This window comes from Clarias gariepinus, chromosome 9 (assembly GCF_024256425.1).
Source record: "Clarias gariepinus isolate MV-2021 ecotype Netherlands chromosome 9, CGAR_prim_01v2, whole genome shotgun sequence".
Classification (NCBI taxonomy): Eukaryota; Metazoa; Chordata; class Actinopteri; order Siluriformes; family Clariidae; genus Clarias; species Clarias gariepinus.
Window position 1 is genome coordinate 37,112,184 of NC_071108.1, and position 18,072 is coordinate 37,130,255.

General features: G+C 40.6%; 2 protein-coding genes across 2 annotated transcripts in view; one reads left to right on the top strand and one right to left on the bottom strand.

Moving 5' to 3' along the window:
• The window catches only part of LOC128530157 (glutathione hydrolase 1 proenzyme-like), a 27,170-nt gene continuing 9,098 nt past the window's right edge, over window positions 1–18,072 (bottom strand). Inside the window, exons 2-13 of the mRNA XM_053503900.1 lie at window positions 9,954–10,112; window positions 8,520–8,650; window positions 7,957–8,046; window positions 7,323–7,515; window positions 6,510–6,670; window positions 6,080–6,226; window positions 3,788–3,924; window positions 3,499–3,686; window positions 3,264–3,391; window positions 3,018–3,130; window positions 430–543; window positions 1–214 (exon numbers count right to left, since the gene is read on the bottom strand). Coding sequence (XP_053359875.1) covers window positions 71–214; window positions 430–543; window positions 3,018–3,130; window positions 3,264–3,391; window positions 3,499–3,686; window positions 3,788–3,924; window positions 6,080–6,226; window positions 6,510–6,670; window positions 7,323–7,515; window positions 7,957–8,046; window positions 8,520–8,650; window positions 9,954–10,108 — 1,701 coding nt within the window. The 5' untranslated portion in view covers window positions 10,109–10,112 and the 3' untranslated portion in view covers window positions 1–70. The remainder of the gene's footprint in view (window positions 215–429; window positions 544–3,017; window positions 3,131–3,263; window positions 3,392–3,498; window positions 3,687–3,787; window positions 3,925–6,079; window positions 6,227–6,509; window positions 6,671–7,322; window positions 7,516–7,956; window positions 8,047–8,519; window positions 8,651–9,953; window positions 10,113–18,072) is intronic.
• Window positions 13,439–18,072, top strand: part of lrrc75ba (leucine rich repeat containing 75Ba) — a 27,787-nt gene continuing 23,153 nt past the window's right edge. The window contains exon 1 of the mRNA XM_053503901.1: window positions 13,439–13,868. Coding sequence (XP_053359876.1) covers window positions 13,590–13,868 — 279 coding nt within the window. The 5' untranslated portion in view covers window positions 13,439–13,589. The remainder of the gene's footprint in view (window positions 13,869–18,072) is intronic.

Sequence of the window (18,072 nt, forward strand, 5' to 3'; positions counted from 1 at the left end):
ATTTTAAGTCAATGTCTTTTTTTAATCAAAGCTAACTTTCATTAAAAGTTGATTGTTGTTGAAGTTAATTTCAGTACCCAGCAGGATATCCTCCTTTCCTTTGATCTGATTCAGCACAGACCTGACCGTCCTGTCTCACCACGGCCTGAACCACTGCTGTGGAATTCTGCAACTGTGTCACATGATTCTTCTGTGTCAGTATCGCTATCACACTCTGCGAATTAAATATGGAGTAAATTACTTTTTTTCAAAACAAAGAAGAAGGGTCATGTGATCATTATAATAATGCTCAGATAAGCGTTTCTCCGCCGAGATTAATGGCTTTTTTTTTTTTGGATCTGAATTTGAATATGGATCCTTATAAATACCATGAAACCATATAGCCTCATGAGAACCTAATGCAACCTGGTGCTTTTATTCCAGTCGCACCTTCTTGAAGTCTTTCTCCACCTCATTATAGTTTGGGTTGAGTTGGTTGTGGACACGGGGTTCCATAACAGCTCGCTTTACATCATAGTTAAAGAACAGAGAGTTCAGGATCACCTGTGACCGAGAGGAAACAATTCACTAACACATTCTATGTGACGTGTTAATAAGATCATTTATTAGTGTATAAATCAGTAACAGGGTCTTAAAAACTTAATTATAAACACAGTGGCAACCTATTATCAGACAGAGGAATTCAGTGGGTGGATGATAATGTTTTATTATTAGAATATCATATACCCATAAACATGGATAAATAAACATGGGTGGATAGATAGGCTGAAGACTGCTAAGAGGCAGGGTGAAGGTGAGCCAAACAAAACTTGGTGACCACGCATAAATCCACCAAGAAAGAGCAAAGTCTGGAGAAAAAAATCAAGAAGCAAACTTGTGTGGTCGAGATCGAGTGAGACCAAAGCCATGTCAAAAATCACAAAGCCGAGGGACCGTATGCTGCTTACGGCAGGCACCTAGACACCTAGCAAAAAATAAATGAATAAAAAAAGAGAAAGAAAGAGAATAAAATCCAAAAAGGCAAATAAGGTAGTCTGGTAGTGGTTGGACAAGAATTGTATCAACATTCTAAAGAACTCTCTATGTGGCAGGGTGTAAACCATACTCAATGCACTTGTTAAATTGGGAACCCTGTAGGAGGCGTGCAAGGACTAAATTGTGCACTATTCCTGCATACCCCCAAAAGGTAAAGGAAGGAAGAAGGAAGGAGTCAGCTTCTTCAAGGACAACATTTAAACTTAACTAATATTTACTGGAAGATAAGAACAATGGAAAGCTGGAAACCACCAAAGATGAGCTTGAGCAGCATGTCAGAGGCGAATAAAGTGACCCAACATAGTCAACCCCTTTAGGATAACCAAGCTATGTGACACACACTGCTTCTCCAACATGACAGTTTAAGCTGAAGCTCAGGGAGGCCATGCAATTGCAGCCTCAGCACCAGGACCAAAAAGAACAAGCTCTACAAGAACTGCCCTGTGCAACTGCCCTGCATCATATGAGCTATATGGAGAAACCAGCACATTTAGTCATACTGGCAAAGAGCTATATCATTCTTCATCACCACAGAGAAAAGATCCAGTAACATCAGCCAGTTCAGAAGATAGTACTTGAACGTTGAGGTTAAGATGTTCTTCTCTATCATTGTAAAGATAATGACCTGACATCTCACAGGCAACAATTTTGCCAGGAGGCTTTCTAAGCAACACTAAGCTCTTGACATGATGAAGATGATGATGATGATCCAGCTCTCCACGTCACAGAAGGTGTCCTTGTGGAAAAGTGACTGCATACAATTATTGTTAAAGGGGAAGAAGAAATATTGGCCAAGTAGCTCAATAAACGCTACAGAAAGACTGCCCAGCTTTAGCCCCCTGGAAAATACAAAGAATGGAGCTATCAAATAGCATGGCACCAAAGGGCTATATGACCACTGAAACTCCTCAGCAGCAAGGAGATTGACAGGCTAGCAAACAATTCTATCATATATTTCAACATAGCTCAGGCTTCCAAGATGCCTCCCTATCAAATGTGTCTTTGGGAAGAATATCATATACAGTAACTCCCACTTCAAACTGGGGTACAGAAAGGAGAAAGCTTGGCTGCATCTGGAATTGAGAGAGTTGACATTACTCCTGGTGAGGGGTGGTTAAGCAGTCAAACAGCATGAGGTCGTTAGCATCGAGAATAGGTGATTATGTCTTGCCTGGGAGGAGAGAAGGTAAAAGCTATGATTGTATAGATGAGAAGGAGCTTGACAGCAAGACCAGGTTCTGAAAAAGCTGGCCAAGGTGATTGAAACCTGTAGGCAAGACAACTTCCCACAGCAAAGCACATGATCTTACACCTCAGGGTGAAGTGCCAATAGACCCATTAAGGGTTTTCTAAAACAAGACTCCTTCAACCTGGAAAGGAGTGGTGCAGGAAGGTGGACATAAGCAGACAGCTGCAGTTTCTATCTAGGTAAAGTATGTGTTCACATTCAGGGCATTGAACATGAAGACCATAGACAGTTGACTGCTATGCCTGTTTTGCAACAAATGTTTCACAAGCCCCTTTAGATCTTGTACGCCCAGCACTTGCAGGACTGCAAGAGGGTGATGGAGATCATGACCCATAAGGTTCAGCCCAACAACCTCAGGGAGGAAGTGAAGGAAAATATTCCTGACGGCATCCATCTACCCACTGCACAACTGTCTATATCAGGAAGGTCAAGATCCTCAAGAAGCCTATGTTTAAGCTGTGGAAACTGATGGAGCTGCATCGTGAAGGTGGAAGAAACAGCACTGTTGAACCAGCAGAGGGCGACACATAAGCAAATGTGCATACATACAGACGGAAGAATGGAATTATAGATAAATACACTGATGAAGAATATAATAGAATAGATGGATAAATAAACTGATGGATGGATGGATAAAAGTACATATGGCTGGATGGTTAGACAGGGAAATATTCTAAAACAATGTTAAAATGTAAAAGTAATGTTTGTGTAAGGGTATGTGTGTGTGTGTTACTAGAGCCGTTGCCGTGATGATCTTTGTTCCACCCGATGCACCAACGACCATTTTCACTTTGTTGTGTTTGTCACAGATGATTGTGGGACACATGGACGAGAGCGACCTTTTACCTGTAACATCACCAACACTGAATATAGATTACACTGTGAAAATTAATAACATTAGGTGTGATGCATACATGAATCGTAACATATTGGATGATGCATTATCACAGTTTATTAATACTAAGATAAAATCTGTTACCTGGTTGGATGAAGTTACTGGGAGAAGGAGGAAGGCCGAATGCATTTGTTATGTTCGGAGAACTGAAGTCATCCATGTTATCGTTAAAGATGATTCCAGTGGAGTTTGACATCACTTTAGAACCGAAACTGCACATAAACACCAGAGGGACTGTTTATACACTCTGTTCTCAGAGCAGTACAGCGTGTTCTAATTGGCTGAGAGCAGTACAACGTGTTCATGTTTCTGGTCTTACTACTGGTTGATGGTGCTGGTCACAGCCACAGCGCTCCCATCCTCTGCCAGAATGGACAGGTGAGCCGTCCCATGATTCTTGGAGATAAGGTATTCCGGCTCATAGTAACTCTCGTTCCGTGTTTTGTCATCCGAGATCTTACTGCGGATGTTATTAGCAAAGTACTCCGAGGTCATGTTGTGGATGAGCTATAGAGGGAAAGAGGAAACGACAAACTTGGTAAAGCGACAAATCCAAAGCAATCTTTATAATAAATGAATGGCTTATGTGGAACTAAACAGAGTCTCACGTCAGTGATGTTGAGATAGCGAGGATCTCCCAGCCTGCTCCTCTTAGCGTAGGCGAAGCGGAAAGCCTCAATAATGCGGTGATAAGTGAGCGCCTGCTGCTCTACAGTAGATACACTACTGGATGAGAAGTTATAACCTGCAAACAGAGAGTTTTACACTGTTACACCATCTCATACATAGGATATAAGCTTTCATTTCAACTTTATGTAGTCACATAGCTAACCTGAATGAGACTTAGAAATGTCAGTGTCACAAGCGGGGGCTGTTTGTGTGGAAAATTACCTTCAAAGATACAGTAGCCCTAATTCTTGCTTGCGTTCAATATAATGTAGCCAGGAATTAAAAATCTTGATTATATGTAGATTAGGCTACTGGATTTATTTACACAAAACAATAAATTACATAAAATTGTCTAGTTTGTCCAGTTAATACTAGATAGCTACTCCTGAATCTGTAAACATAACATTAACAAAGCTTACTAGTGAGACTTAGCTGAATAGAGCACAATACTGTCTTGTATGTAAACTTTAAAGGTCCTACACATCCCATTTTTCATTAAATGTTAATATGATCTTTAGGGTCCTAATGAAAAGTTTGTATTATACGTTAATTAAAAATTCAAAAGGATTGTGTAAAAAAAACCCTAACTTTTACCTGGTAAAAACTAGCTCTGTTCTCAGCAACCTGTTTCAGTACATGCTAATTTAAATGCTCATGACCTCTGCTGAGCCCGCCCAGTTCTGTGGGGCGTGTCTTCACAACACACGTGGGGTATAGCCACGGAAGTGTAGTCCAGTGCGGGCAGTGCTTTGTGGGTAATGCAGTCCAAACTGAAAAACGCTGGAATATAGAGCCTGAGCCTGTTTTCTTCAGTCGTTTTTGGTTTGATTTAAGTACGGAACCTACGCGGACGTTTGTAATATCGCCTGACAACACAGAAATTAAAAGAATGGACATGCATCGACCCGTTTGTCTTTCTCATCACTGCATGGGCATGAATTAACGGGCTGTTACGCTGCCGCGAGCAACAACAACATAAAGCGGAGAAACTTACTGAGAGAGATACGGACGCGATGTGTTTACTGATGTGTTTACATGACTTCTTAATCTTCGACAGACATCGTTATAAACCATCTAACGTAACAAAGGTAAGCATAATATAGTTTTCCGACTACGTACACAGTTTGCAACTAGACAATCACTTTAATGCATTGTTTATTATAAACGGGCGATTAGGGATTATATAGAGACGGATGTACACAGAGAAGAAGCCATAACCATGTTCTATGAGAGTATAAGTTAACTTACACTCCGCATTCATCGTGATTATTAGAAAAGGCGATCTGCAAAGAGTCATAGTAAAAGAAATCACACTCACCGAGCCTGGTGAAGATGAAGCAGGAACACGAAGCGTTAGTACAGATCCGATTTTTAGGAGCAGCTTCCTAGTAAAACCTGCTTTATATTGACCCGCGTTTATAAAGCAGTCTGGTGAAAAATGATTATCGCAAACATGAACGCATTTAGGTAGATCGGCGGGGACGTTAGCTTTAAAAACTAAATTCAGCCACTGCGTCCTCAGTGGCTCAGATACCTAACCCTAGGTAGGTACCCTAGGTCACTAACCCTAGGTAGTGAATGACGACTGCTGTGTTCGCTATTACACCCAACAACTGTACACAACACTCGCTTAGGCGCCATTTTGCTCCAGCGGCGAAAAACAATGGCCGACAGCTTCTTCTCACTCGGGGCGGGTCTTTGCTAAAACACCAGTGTCAATCAACTAGTGTAGGAGCGGCCTCTTGTGGTGTGGCGTCACATCAACAGGCATTTGCAATTGGCCTGATTTCAGAAGGGGCATGTTATTGTAATAAATAAAAAGAAAACCACTGGGCGGCTCTTTATCATTGTAGAGTTCACACAGTTCAGTCCAAACAGCGTAAAAAAGTGCATGTAGGCCCGTATGACCCCTTTAAAATTCGAAATACTGTCGATTTAAAACCTAGTAGTGATGTCACGTGATCCAATTTGCAGTTAGCTTATGACCTTTAACATCTGGTACATGTTTTTGTTTTCTTTAATCCAAAGAGTGAACTTCCATCATTTATCCTTCTAAGATCATGTCGCTGGTCTCAAACTCCCACTGCTAATATTGCTAATTATTGTTGAGTGTCTAACCGTGAGTTAGCATAACTGTTAAGAAAACCTAAGTGGTTAATGTTGATACATTAGACACTTCTAATGCTAATTTATTCCACACAAAGTAACACACCTGACAAAAACACACTCACCATCCACAATGTTGAGGATTAGCGCTAGCACAGGACCGCCGGATGGAGCATCTGGGAAGTGCATAGTGTATTCTCCCACATTTATCTTTAGAGGTTTATTCAGCTCTGGTGTATACCCTGACAGGTCTTCAAGCGTTATAATGCCACCTGGATCGTCCCCAAACACCAGGAACAGATTAGCATACAACAAGCAGTGATTAGCAGTGAGTGGTCATTTCTTGTCATTTGCACTGAAGAGTTTAGTAGCATTTGATCCATCCATCTAGGAACCTCTGTAGTTCAACTACGGACTGTGAAGGCCAACAGTAATTACTATTGCATTTATAATCATTTTGTGACCATGGTGGGACTTCCACATTTATCTACATTATACTGCTAATAATAAAGATATTAGCATGTTGTGGACTTTATTAGTTGAACAGTGACGAACCTGCAGCCTGGATGTCCTTCACGATGGTTTGAGCCATGGAGCCGGTATAAACGACATCAGCTCCTTCGTTAGCGATCTTCTCGTAGGTGTCTGCTAGCCGTGGGAATCTGATAGTGTCGTTTTCCCTCAGGATGGTTTTATTGGAGTTACAGAATACTTCACTGTAACAGAGAATAAAATCAGGAGCACAATTAATATTGCAATGAGTGATTCTGTCATGTTCGCCCATACCGTCATCCTGTCTCCACCCTCTTTACAATGTCATTATGTCATTTATTTATTTATCTATTTACGTATTCATCTCTTTTTGAGTTGTAGTGGTATCCTTTGACTGTTTTGCAATCAGCCAAAACACAATATTGGTGATGATTTTTTTTTGTTATACAAATAATACATAAAATGTGTCTGCCAAAGTAGCTACTTCTGAAATTTACGCAACATTCCTAACATTTTCAAGTCATTTTATCTGTATCCCAATAATCAGCATTATACTGAAACAATAATCATTTAAATTATTAATATTTCTTTAAATACATCCTCTAGAAGCATATGATCTGTAAGAAGCATAGCTTAGATTAAAGCATTTCATGGGAAAAAATGAAAGATTTTTTGTGCAAAAAAATATCACTTGGACTCTCGCCAGTATTTCTGAATGAACTTTTTGAACTGTGTTTTGATGGATTGCCTTATATTGTATTTATACTGTATGTCTTAATACATCTTTTACCTGCACTTGTATTTGTTTGTGGCAAACACTTCACCCAGGTGGTGGTGATATTTCAACATGTTCCTGATAGTAATATGGTTCCTCACCACAGCACTGGATCAGCCTGAATGTGCTTCTGGCTTTCCAGCATGGCTTTGGCGAGAGCTCTGCTGATGAGGATGCCGTCACGTGCCAGCTTGATGCTCGGCTCAAACAGCTCCCTCCACGGCAGGCGACCATGACGCCGGTGTGCCAGCTCATAGCCACGAAGCTCACCGGGGACCGCGATGGACAGGCCTCCTGTTTATACATCAAAACACAGCAGGCAACAGAGTTAAAGATCTATAATGTATAATGTTCATTCACATCTATAATGTTCACTTCTGGGGTTTTTTTTTTTATTTATTTAATACACACTGATGAATTAATAAATTGATGCCCTTCACATGTATAAAAGCATATGATTATTTTATTTCACTTCATGCTGTAGAACTTTAATGTTTAGACCTGGGCGTTGACATCAGGTGACACTGTTCTACACAGCGCTTAAACAGAGAGGCCTCATCTCTCTGATAATGAAACAAATCACACAAAATCTAATTAACTCAATCAAATTACACAGAATAAACTTTATTTATCTCAGAGCTTACAGCCGGTTGCCACCCAGCACACATACAACACAGAAAAAATGAAAAAGATTCCAAATGAATCGAGTCAAAGGGTTTTCAGGACGCTCAGTACCTTTTAGCGCGAGCTTTGTATCGTTGCCGAACATGTCAGACCTGGCCTTTAGAGGCGCCGTATCCCTCGCATTGATCGTCTCCACCCTTCCTAAGATAAAAGAAAAACAGTACTTCTCTATCAAATAAATGCTCAGTTAACTTTGTTAGAGGTCGAGAGATTTGTCTTATGTCAAGTCTGAAAGTGGACACATCTGTCCTGATAGAAACCTCGTTGTTAGTGGGGCAGGATGGATAAACTTTCAGATAGATGAATGTAAAAGTGGAAGGATAGACTGTTAGACGGATGAAACATGAAGGATGGATGGACAGATGATGAACTGGCAGATGCATAAATAGAGGATTAAAAAAAAATAATAAATATGGATGGATGAACTGTTACATGGGTTAATTACCAGATCAAGTAATGGAATGATGGATAAATAACCTGATCAGTTGTTGAGAAACATATTATTGAATGGACGATTTGTCACACTGTTTAATAAACTGTTAAATAAATTGTTAAAATTCCACATTGATGAATAGATTATCAGATGGACAGATGGACAGATGGAAGAGACTCACCTGTAGACCCATTATAGATGATGAAGTAATGTCCTCCTCCGATGCCTATGCTGTGAACATTATACAGTCCGACACACAGCAGTGTTGCGATGGCGGCGTCGACCGCAGAGCCTCCACGCTTCAACATGTCCCTGAGACACACACACACACACACACACACACACACAACGCCACAACATGACTGTTACAGTCTCCGAGCCCTGAGCTACAGCTGCGGTGTTTTATTCTTATTGTGTTCCCGGCGTGTTTCTCCCACTCATTCATGCTCAAGTTTGTATATTTTAAATGTGGAGGTGCCAACACCAATTTTTTTTTTTTTAGAATCTTTTTTACCGTAACAGCAGTAACAGCATTTCCACTTATCATTAAACAATAATACAGTAAAAGAGCTGAAAAGTCACCTTTACAAACCAACAGCCTATGATCATCTGCATGGTGTTCTCTGGGTGGTGGAGACGTGTGTTAGTCTCATAACAAATGTTTTATATTTTATTCACAACAGATTCAACATTAACAATCTGTCCCTTCAACATTGTACAGGATGATGTCACCCGAGAATGGTTGATAATCTGCTATAGGAATGTTCTTCAACAGGCACAAATAAGTGTTTTTAATTCCTATTTAAATTAATTTGAGTTTTTCATTACAGTCCAGTTGCAGTTTTGTACAACAAACAAAACAGCTAGAAATACAATCAGAACACACTATGTAGGCCATGTCTCTGGGTTGCCAGGTATTTCCAGAGTAGAAACATCTGAATCTAGACTACAGCTTTAAACACTCAGCATTAAACCACATCAGCGCATCAGGAATAGGAAATCCCCCTCAAGGTATAATTAACCCCTCGCTGGGGTAGATGAGGTTTAAAGTGGATCTCTAATGATGTTCATACAAAATTTCAAAATGGAAAAAATACTTTTTCTTTGTTGTTATTTTATGTTGCAAATTAAGGTTAGTGAGGTTACAGTACCATTATGGTTTATAAATAAAGTACCACATATGGTTCTTCATTTTTTGAATAAATAAATAAATATATATATATATATATATATATATATATATATATATATATATATATATATATATATATATATATATATATATAGTGTGTGTGTGTGTGTGTGTGTGAACACAAATAAAGTTAAAAGCATGTTTACTTAAACATAAAATGTGCAAAAATACAAAACTGCTTTTTCAAATATGTTTTTTCTTGAGGTTCTGATTCTGGGACTGATTCACTGTTTCTTCACCATATTATGGGTTAAACCCTAAAAAGCACATCAGGAATAGTAAATGCCCTTCAGGGTATAATTAACCCCTCGCTGGGGTACATGAGGTTTAAAGTGGATCTCTGATGATGTGTTAAAAATTGCTAAAAATACCAGCATTTTTCTTTTCATCAGGTTGTGATTGAAGGTCGTTGCTTCGTCCTACCTGCCGATCTCAGAGCACTGGCCCGCGTCGGCTGCTACAGCGGCTTTAGAGAAGCAGTGTGTCTGATGTTTCACGCGTAAGAACAGACTGAGACAAACGATCAGAACGGCCACCATGATGAGCACCAGGCAGGCAATGCGAAACTTCTTCCCCATGGTCCTGTTCCAACACAAAGCAAAAATCAATGATGGTATTGCAGTAATAACATCACACACTTGTTTTTTTTATTAAAGACAGATTTTAACATCTTACCTGATTGTTCAGTCTCAGTGTTTTAACTAAATTCCAAATTTTCCCCTGAGTGAAAGGAGTCGAGTGTGTGTGTGTGTGTGTGTGTGTGTGTGTGTGTGTGTGTGTGTGAGAGACGCCACCACATGTAATAACTAGCTGTTATTAGGGCTGTAATTATGTCCAAACCGTAATTAAAGCTAGTCAAATGTGTAATGATCAGCGTCTGGGTCATCTGATTATACATTTCAGTATTGTACAGAAATCTACACACTGTCTTCATGACAATTTCTCATCCAGAAAGCCTAAAGTTCAGATTTTATCCATTACATGTGATCAAGATATCGTAAAATATACAGTCAGGTCCATAAATATTTGAGCACAAACAGAATAATTGTTATTGTAGCTGTCTACTGCAGTATATAAGAGCTGAAGCTTTGAGTTGAGAGTATTTACATTCAGACCAGGTACAGTGCATCCGGAAAATATTCACAGCGCATTACTTGTTTTGTTATGTCACAGCCTTATTCTAAAATGCATTGAATTCATTTTTTTCTCAGAATTCCAAAGACAACACCCCATAATGACAACATGAAAAAAGTTAGAGCTGGCCGGCCATCTAAACTGAGCGATCGGGGGAGAAGGGCCTTCAGGGAGGTGACCAAGAACCCGATGGTCACCCTGTCAGAGCGCCGAAGGTCCTCTGTGGAGAAAGAAGAACCTTCCAGAAGGACAACCATCTCTGCAGCAATCCACCAATCAGGCCTGTATGGTGGAGTGGCCAGACGGAAGCCACTCCTTAGTAAAAGGCACATGGCAGCCCGTCTGGAGTTTGCCAAAAGGCACCTCAAGGACTCTCAGACCATGAGAAACAAATTCCTCAGGTCTGATGAGACTCTCTGGCTGCTCTACTATATAGGCCTGATTGGTGGATTGCTGCAATTCATTTGTTGAAACTTCATTCATTCATCCTCTATACTGCTTATGCTATACTGTATACAGGGTCACAGGAAACCTGAAACATTGGACATACCCAGGATAGGGTGCTAATCTATCACAGAGCACAAACAAACACACACACACACTTGTTTACACTCTACGGGCAGTTGTACTGTGGGAGAAAACCCACCAAGTACTGGGATAACATGCAAACTCCATGCACACAAATCCGAAGTGGGAATTGAACCCTGTGACCCCTGTGACTCCCTGGCCACAGTACTAATCACTATGAGACTGTGCTGCTTACTTATAGAATTTATATAACTAAAATAATCTGAATTAGGTTTCAAGCAATATGGGAAAGAAAAAGGATCTATCTGCTGCCGAAAAATTTGCAATGCCTTGGACAAGGTATGAAAACATTAGATATTTCATGAAAACTTGAGCGTGATCATCGTACTGTGAAGACATTTGTGGCTGATTCAGAGCACAGACGGGTTCGTACAGATAAAGGCAGAATGAAGAAGGTTTCTGCCAGACAAATTCATCAGATTTAAAGAGCAGCTGCTTAAATGCCATTACAAAGCAGCAAACAGGTATTCGAAGCTGCTGGCGCCTCTGGAGTCCCGCGAACCTCAAGGTGTAGGATCCCTCAGAGGCTTGAAGTTGTGCATAAACCTACTATGGTTGGTGGATGGCCACCATGTCCCAACAAGCCTACGACGTCAACAAGGAGGTGCCGGAGTCATGTTTTGGGCCGGAAGCATGGGAAGAGAGCTGGTAGGCCTCTGTAGGGTCCCTGAAGGTGTGAAAATGACCTCTGCAAAGTATATTGACTGACCATTCTCTTCCATGGTACAAAAAGAAGAACCGTGCCTTTCATAGCAAAATCATCTTCGTGCATGTCAATGCACCATCTCATGCTGCAAAGAATACCTCTGTGTCATTGGCTGCTATGGGCATAAAAGATGAGAAACTCATGGTGTGGCCACCATCCTCCCCTGACCTCAAACCCATTTAAAACCTTTGGAGCATCCTCAAGCAAAAGATCTATGAGGGTGGGAGCCGGTTCGCATCAAAACAGCAGCTCTGGGAGGCTATTCTGACATCCTGCAAGAAATTCAAGAGGAAACTGTCCAAAAACTCACAAGTTCAATGGATGCAAGAATTGTGAAGGTGATATCAAAGAAGGGATCCTATGTTAACCTGCCCTGTTGAGATGTTTTTGATTGAAATAGCTTTTGATTTTAGTAAATATGACCTCCTAAAGCTGCAAATTCAACAAAAGCCCATTTTCAGTTCTTTACAACCTATAAAATGTTTTAACTCTGTTGTGCATTTTTTAGTTTTTTAGTTTTGAAATAAATATTGTTATCATTAGGAGGTTTGTTCAATAAAATTCAAATTATACCCTAATGGTTGATGACTTGAAAATTATACTGACTGTCATTTGCATTGACTAGTTATGAAAATCAGGGAAAGCTATAATTTGCGTAATAATTTGGAACACGGTGTAGTACGGTACTAACAATAACACACGGGCAGTGGTGGCTCAAATGGTTAAGGTTGTGGGTTACTGGTTGGAATGTCAGGGTTTGTTCCCTGGTTACGGTGGGATATGGGAAGAAAGAATTTCACAGTGCAGTAATGTATATGTGACAAATAAAGGCCAAATTTAACGAACAATATTTGTGGACCTGACAGTATGTGGGATTATTATTGTGTTGTTGTTATTTCAGTTACTCCAATTGAGGGGTCGCCCCAGTGGATAATCCAATGCACATGTATGACTTCCACACAGGTTGTTACACAGGACCCCAGTGGGTGAGTGTGGGCATTAGCTGGGACTCGACCCCAGACCCTCCTCATCATATAATAATAATAATAATAATAATAATAATAATAATAATGTGACTGTGGTGTTGATGTTTTGCTTGGTGTTGTATTGTAGTGGTTGTGTGAAACACCATCATCACAACACTGTAAGGGTTAAATACACACTGTGGAGTATGAATACTGTAGGAGATTTTTATTTTATTCCATATTAAACACTTGTGTTGTTCTTCTTCTCAAAGGGTTTAATACTGAGACTAATATTCATAGGATTAATAAAAAGTGAAGCTGAAAAAACACACTGGGGTTTGGATTATTCCTGGTTTAACACACACACACACACACACACACAGCTCAGAGTCCCACCTACTGAACACACACACACACACACACACACACACAGGGAGACACGTGCACGCGCGCGCGGCGGCGGGATCAGTCGGTTGGCCGGTGCAGCAGCAGCAGGAGGAGGAGGAGGAGGAGCGGTGACGGTACAGTGACGGGACTCTCCGGTGTTTACACGCTGAGGTGTTTGATGCGCGGTGTACCGGGGCGGAGCGGAGCAGCGGCTCCGTGAGGAGAGAGAGAGAGAGAGAGAGAGAGATCAGCGCGCGCGGTGTTCCTCCCGGACCGGCCATGGGCTCGAGACTGAGCCGCCAGAGCAGCCTGGACGGTGGTGGAGGAGGCTCGCGCAGGAGAGGAGCAGGGGGAGGGGGGCGGCGGAAGCGCGCGGACAGCGGCGGGGAGCGCGAGCACAGCGCATCGTTCCCCGTGATGCTGCTGAGGACCGACCGGCCGCGCGCGAGCGCTCAGAGCCCGTACGTCAGGCGCGTGGCCTGGATCAGAGACATACAACAGCTGCTGCGCGAGCGCAAAGCGGAGGAGGCCGCGAGCGTGCTAAGACAGCTGAGGAAGGTGAGGGGGGCGGGGGGGGGGGGTGATGGGGTTGTGTGTAAACACACACACACACATACACACGTACAGTGATACATAAAGTGTTGCATGAAATGTTGCATTTCCTCTCACAGGCAGTGTATTAACTAACACACACACACACACACACACACTACATCAACACCTGCAGGAACACCTATCCTACTGCACTAACAGGTTACATCAAAAACACACACACACACACACACACACACACACACACACTACATCAACACCTGCAGGAACACCTATCCTACTGCACTAACAGGTTACATCAAAAACACACACACACACACACACACACACACTACATCAACACCTGCAGGAACACCTATCCTACTGCACTAACAGGTTACATCAAAAACACACACACACACACACACTACATCAACACCTGCAGGAACACCTATCCTACTGCACTAACAGGTTACATCAAAAACACACACACACACACACACACACACACTACATCAACACCTGCAGGAACACCTATCCTACTGCACTAACAGGTTACATCAAAAACACACACACACACAAATGTTTGTGTTTATGTTGAGGTAAAGTTAGTGCCACATTAACACTGTGAGACTAAACACTCTTCTGCCTCTGCTGAAGATCCAGCTGTTGCTGTAGGGGGTGTACAGTAACTCCGCTGCTCCTCAGCCCCCCAACAGCTGTTTGTGGATTAAACACTACAGATGTTGATCATTAGCAGCAGCCTGGTGGACTGGTGTTGATCTTACAGATCACACTTGATGCTGTAGGTGTTCATTGTGTTCACACTGGTGAATTAATTCAGTGTGAAGTGTTTCAGAACCCTTTAGACTTCTCCAAAACATGCGAGCGGAGAACCTGTGATGGCCCTAGATGTGACCTTCAGGCACATAATTATCTTGTTATAAACAATTAATTTAGACTGACCGTGAACCAACAGCTTTGTTTACCTTTAGCTAAACCTGCTACATTACAGAGGTAGTTTAAGCTGATATTAATCTAACTAGCGTTAGTACGTTAGTTGGTTAAAATGTTAAAACTAAAATAAGCTGATCAGCTATAATGTAATCTGTGGTATTATTATTATTTCAGGTGGAAGCCCACGTACATGTCTGACTGTTTTGAAAATGTAAATCGGATAAAGATGAAGTTTTGTCTTAAAACCACTCCAGCGTGTTAAAATTCACTTATACCACTTCAGCGCTGTTATTTCAGCCAAAGTGAAAATATGAACTAATCCCAGTCAAAATATTCACTTTATCTTTTCTAATTAATATCTATTGGTGCAGGTGTTTGTTTACATTGAGACAGTAGCGCATTAGTAGATTATTTTAAAGTAGATTATTAAATCCCACACATAACTGTTCATAACATCACTTTTACTCAACATTTCGTGGAGCACTTTAAACTTCAGGTAGGCTGTCAAAACTTGCGACTTGTAATCTGACACATAACTGCTTAAAACTTCACTTTTACTTATCATTTTTATTTGGCACAGGTTTTACTTTAGGCAAATACCTAATTACTGGAAAGTTTCACTAAATTTAATTTTGCGTGATGCTGTGATAAAATCTGACAGACAGAAGATATGAGACTTGTTTCTGGTTTCTCAGGATTTCTTTTTACTTTTTTTTTTAAGGTAAAGTGAAGGTTAATTTGTTTTATTCTTACTTTATATTTTGTTTTAATTATTTTTATATATTTATTTTTTGGGCTGTGGAACGAATAATTTAAGTTTCCATTATTTCTTATGGGAAAATTGGTTTACGAGTGTTTTGAAATACGAGCTGCTTCCGGAAGGAATTATGCTCGTAATCTAAGGTTCCACTGTATATAAATATATATAGAGAGAGCTATGACAACTGGTTAATGTCCTACTTACTAGCTAGCTGAGCTTTCCATAGTCACAACTCTCTCTCTCTCTCTCTCTCTCTGTAGTTAATTACTTTGAGGGTTTGACAGCTTGTGGCACAGAGCAACATCTTTAATCAACTCACTGAGAGTTGTGTGTGTGTGTGTGTGTGTGTGTGCGTGTTCACATTCCAGGTCTTTAATTTGAACTGCAAGCTTTTATTAAAATTGACTTACATATTAACACTAACGCAAAGTGTGTGTGTGTGTGAATTTCATGTAAGTGTGTAATGATCTGTAAAACCCCATGTTTATTACTCTATAGGACAGAAACACAGTTTGATGAAACCAGTTTAAGCGGTGACTGACAGAGTATAGATGTTCTATAGGTTTAATCCCTAGCGGTTGCGTTAGCGCTTGAGCTACATCACATTTACAGTGAAATTTATTCCATTTTTTGTGGAAATAATAAACACATTTGAGGTAAATGATGACATTTCTGACAATTTGGTGCCATTTTCTAGCATAAGCTTTTAGTGTAAAAGACTTAAAGTGCTAAGTATTTAGGCTAAATATGCTAAGGCTAGTGCAATCATTAGCTTCAGACTATCTAGCACTAGCTTGTGTTTGTGTTTATACCTCTATACCCCTATATTGTTTTATGACTTTTTTGTGAGACTGTTTTAAGACTGTAATAGTGTGCTTTGTAATTATGATATAATTATAGTATACGTTGTTATGTTTGACTTCACTCTAGACACAGAAAATGTGTTATTTGAGGATATGGCAACCGGTGTATCTATTGGAGTCTTTTTGGGTATTAATATGTCTGTGGGAGATTTTTTGTAAAGTCTTTCACTTGTTAATGTTACTTTAATTATAAAACATTACACAAAAGCTGTATCTCTAGTTAAATAACCAAAGAACGACTCAGGACTGTGCAGATCTGGATGAAGTAAGCAGGATTTATTGCAGCAATAAAACCCAAGTGAGCCTCACTTGAATGCTTAGGTCATAAATCCAAGCATGATCAAGAGCAGACTGTCTGACCGTTACATGCACAATCATTATATACAGTTTTCAAAGGGAGGGACACACACCTAGTCCCCTCCTCTGTACTTCTTTTTTTCATTCCATACCAAATGTTTAACCCATTATAATCTACCTTTTTTCCAAGAAATTCTTCCATCATGTTTAAGTTTTTCTATCATATTATGTTACGTCATATACCTCGTCATCTGACTGAGGGTGGCGCTAAATTTTCCTATACATTCCTGGGTTTTCCTGGTTTATTCTACAGTTCTCGAGAGACAGATCATGGGTAAGCATCTCTTTTACACTATTTCAATATTTTTGTCATTTTTTTTGCCAATTTGTTGTATTTACGTATTTTATTTTAATCTTATAGCTGATTGCACGTTCCCAAGTGCTCCTTGCATCCCTCTGGACGACTGTGTGTGTGTTGGGCAGTACGGATTACAACCCTACTGAACCTGCCAAGGACCGGACCTCTGCGGGCCTCACCAGGCTGAGTGTCAGTCGTCGTGTCATTGATGCGGTTTCTACAGGAGAGAGGGCTTACGTACTAAAGGAAGGATGACTCCAATCCTGGTCCTTCTAAGAGACTTCATCTGGAGGTAAACAGCCCTTCTCCTCACTCCTTTAGGTCTGTACGGCCAAAGTCTACCACTCCGGCTCCTTCTGTTCTAAGGCCTGTTTGTCATGTAAGTGTTGCCACTCAGACTGATTTTAAAGTGTCCGTGAGTACACAAACTAACGAGAGTGCAACTGTTACCAACCGAACGTATTTTCCTCCAGCACCTGCACCAATTCTGAACCGCGGCATTTCTCCTTTTGTCCCCCTTTACTCATCTTCCTGTTGGTGTTGTTTTGGCTCAGAGAAGGTTGATGTTTGATTTGTGATTTCTTACACATTTTATTTTGCTATTGATGCTTACCCAGGCCCCCTGTGTTTTTTTTTTATAAGTGCCTTATACTTTGTATAAGTACTTTGTATGTAATACTTTGTATTGTTATATTGAATTTTCCATGTATCTCCTTGTTTGTCATTGTGTAGATGAACATGATATTTTGTGTTGTCTCTACTTCTTATTAAACTCAATATTCGTAAAACTGATCGAGTGTCTTTTGGTCATTTGTCTATATTCTTACTTAGACATGTGTGCAGGACTGCAGGTTCACGTGTAGCACGTGTAATCAACACATGTTTCAATGCTTCATTAAGTGTGCTTGTGTTTCTGCCAAGTCCGACACCTGGCGCCGTATCTTATGCTCGTGTCTCTGTCGGGTCCGGCACCCGGCTTATTTCACTAAGATTAAT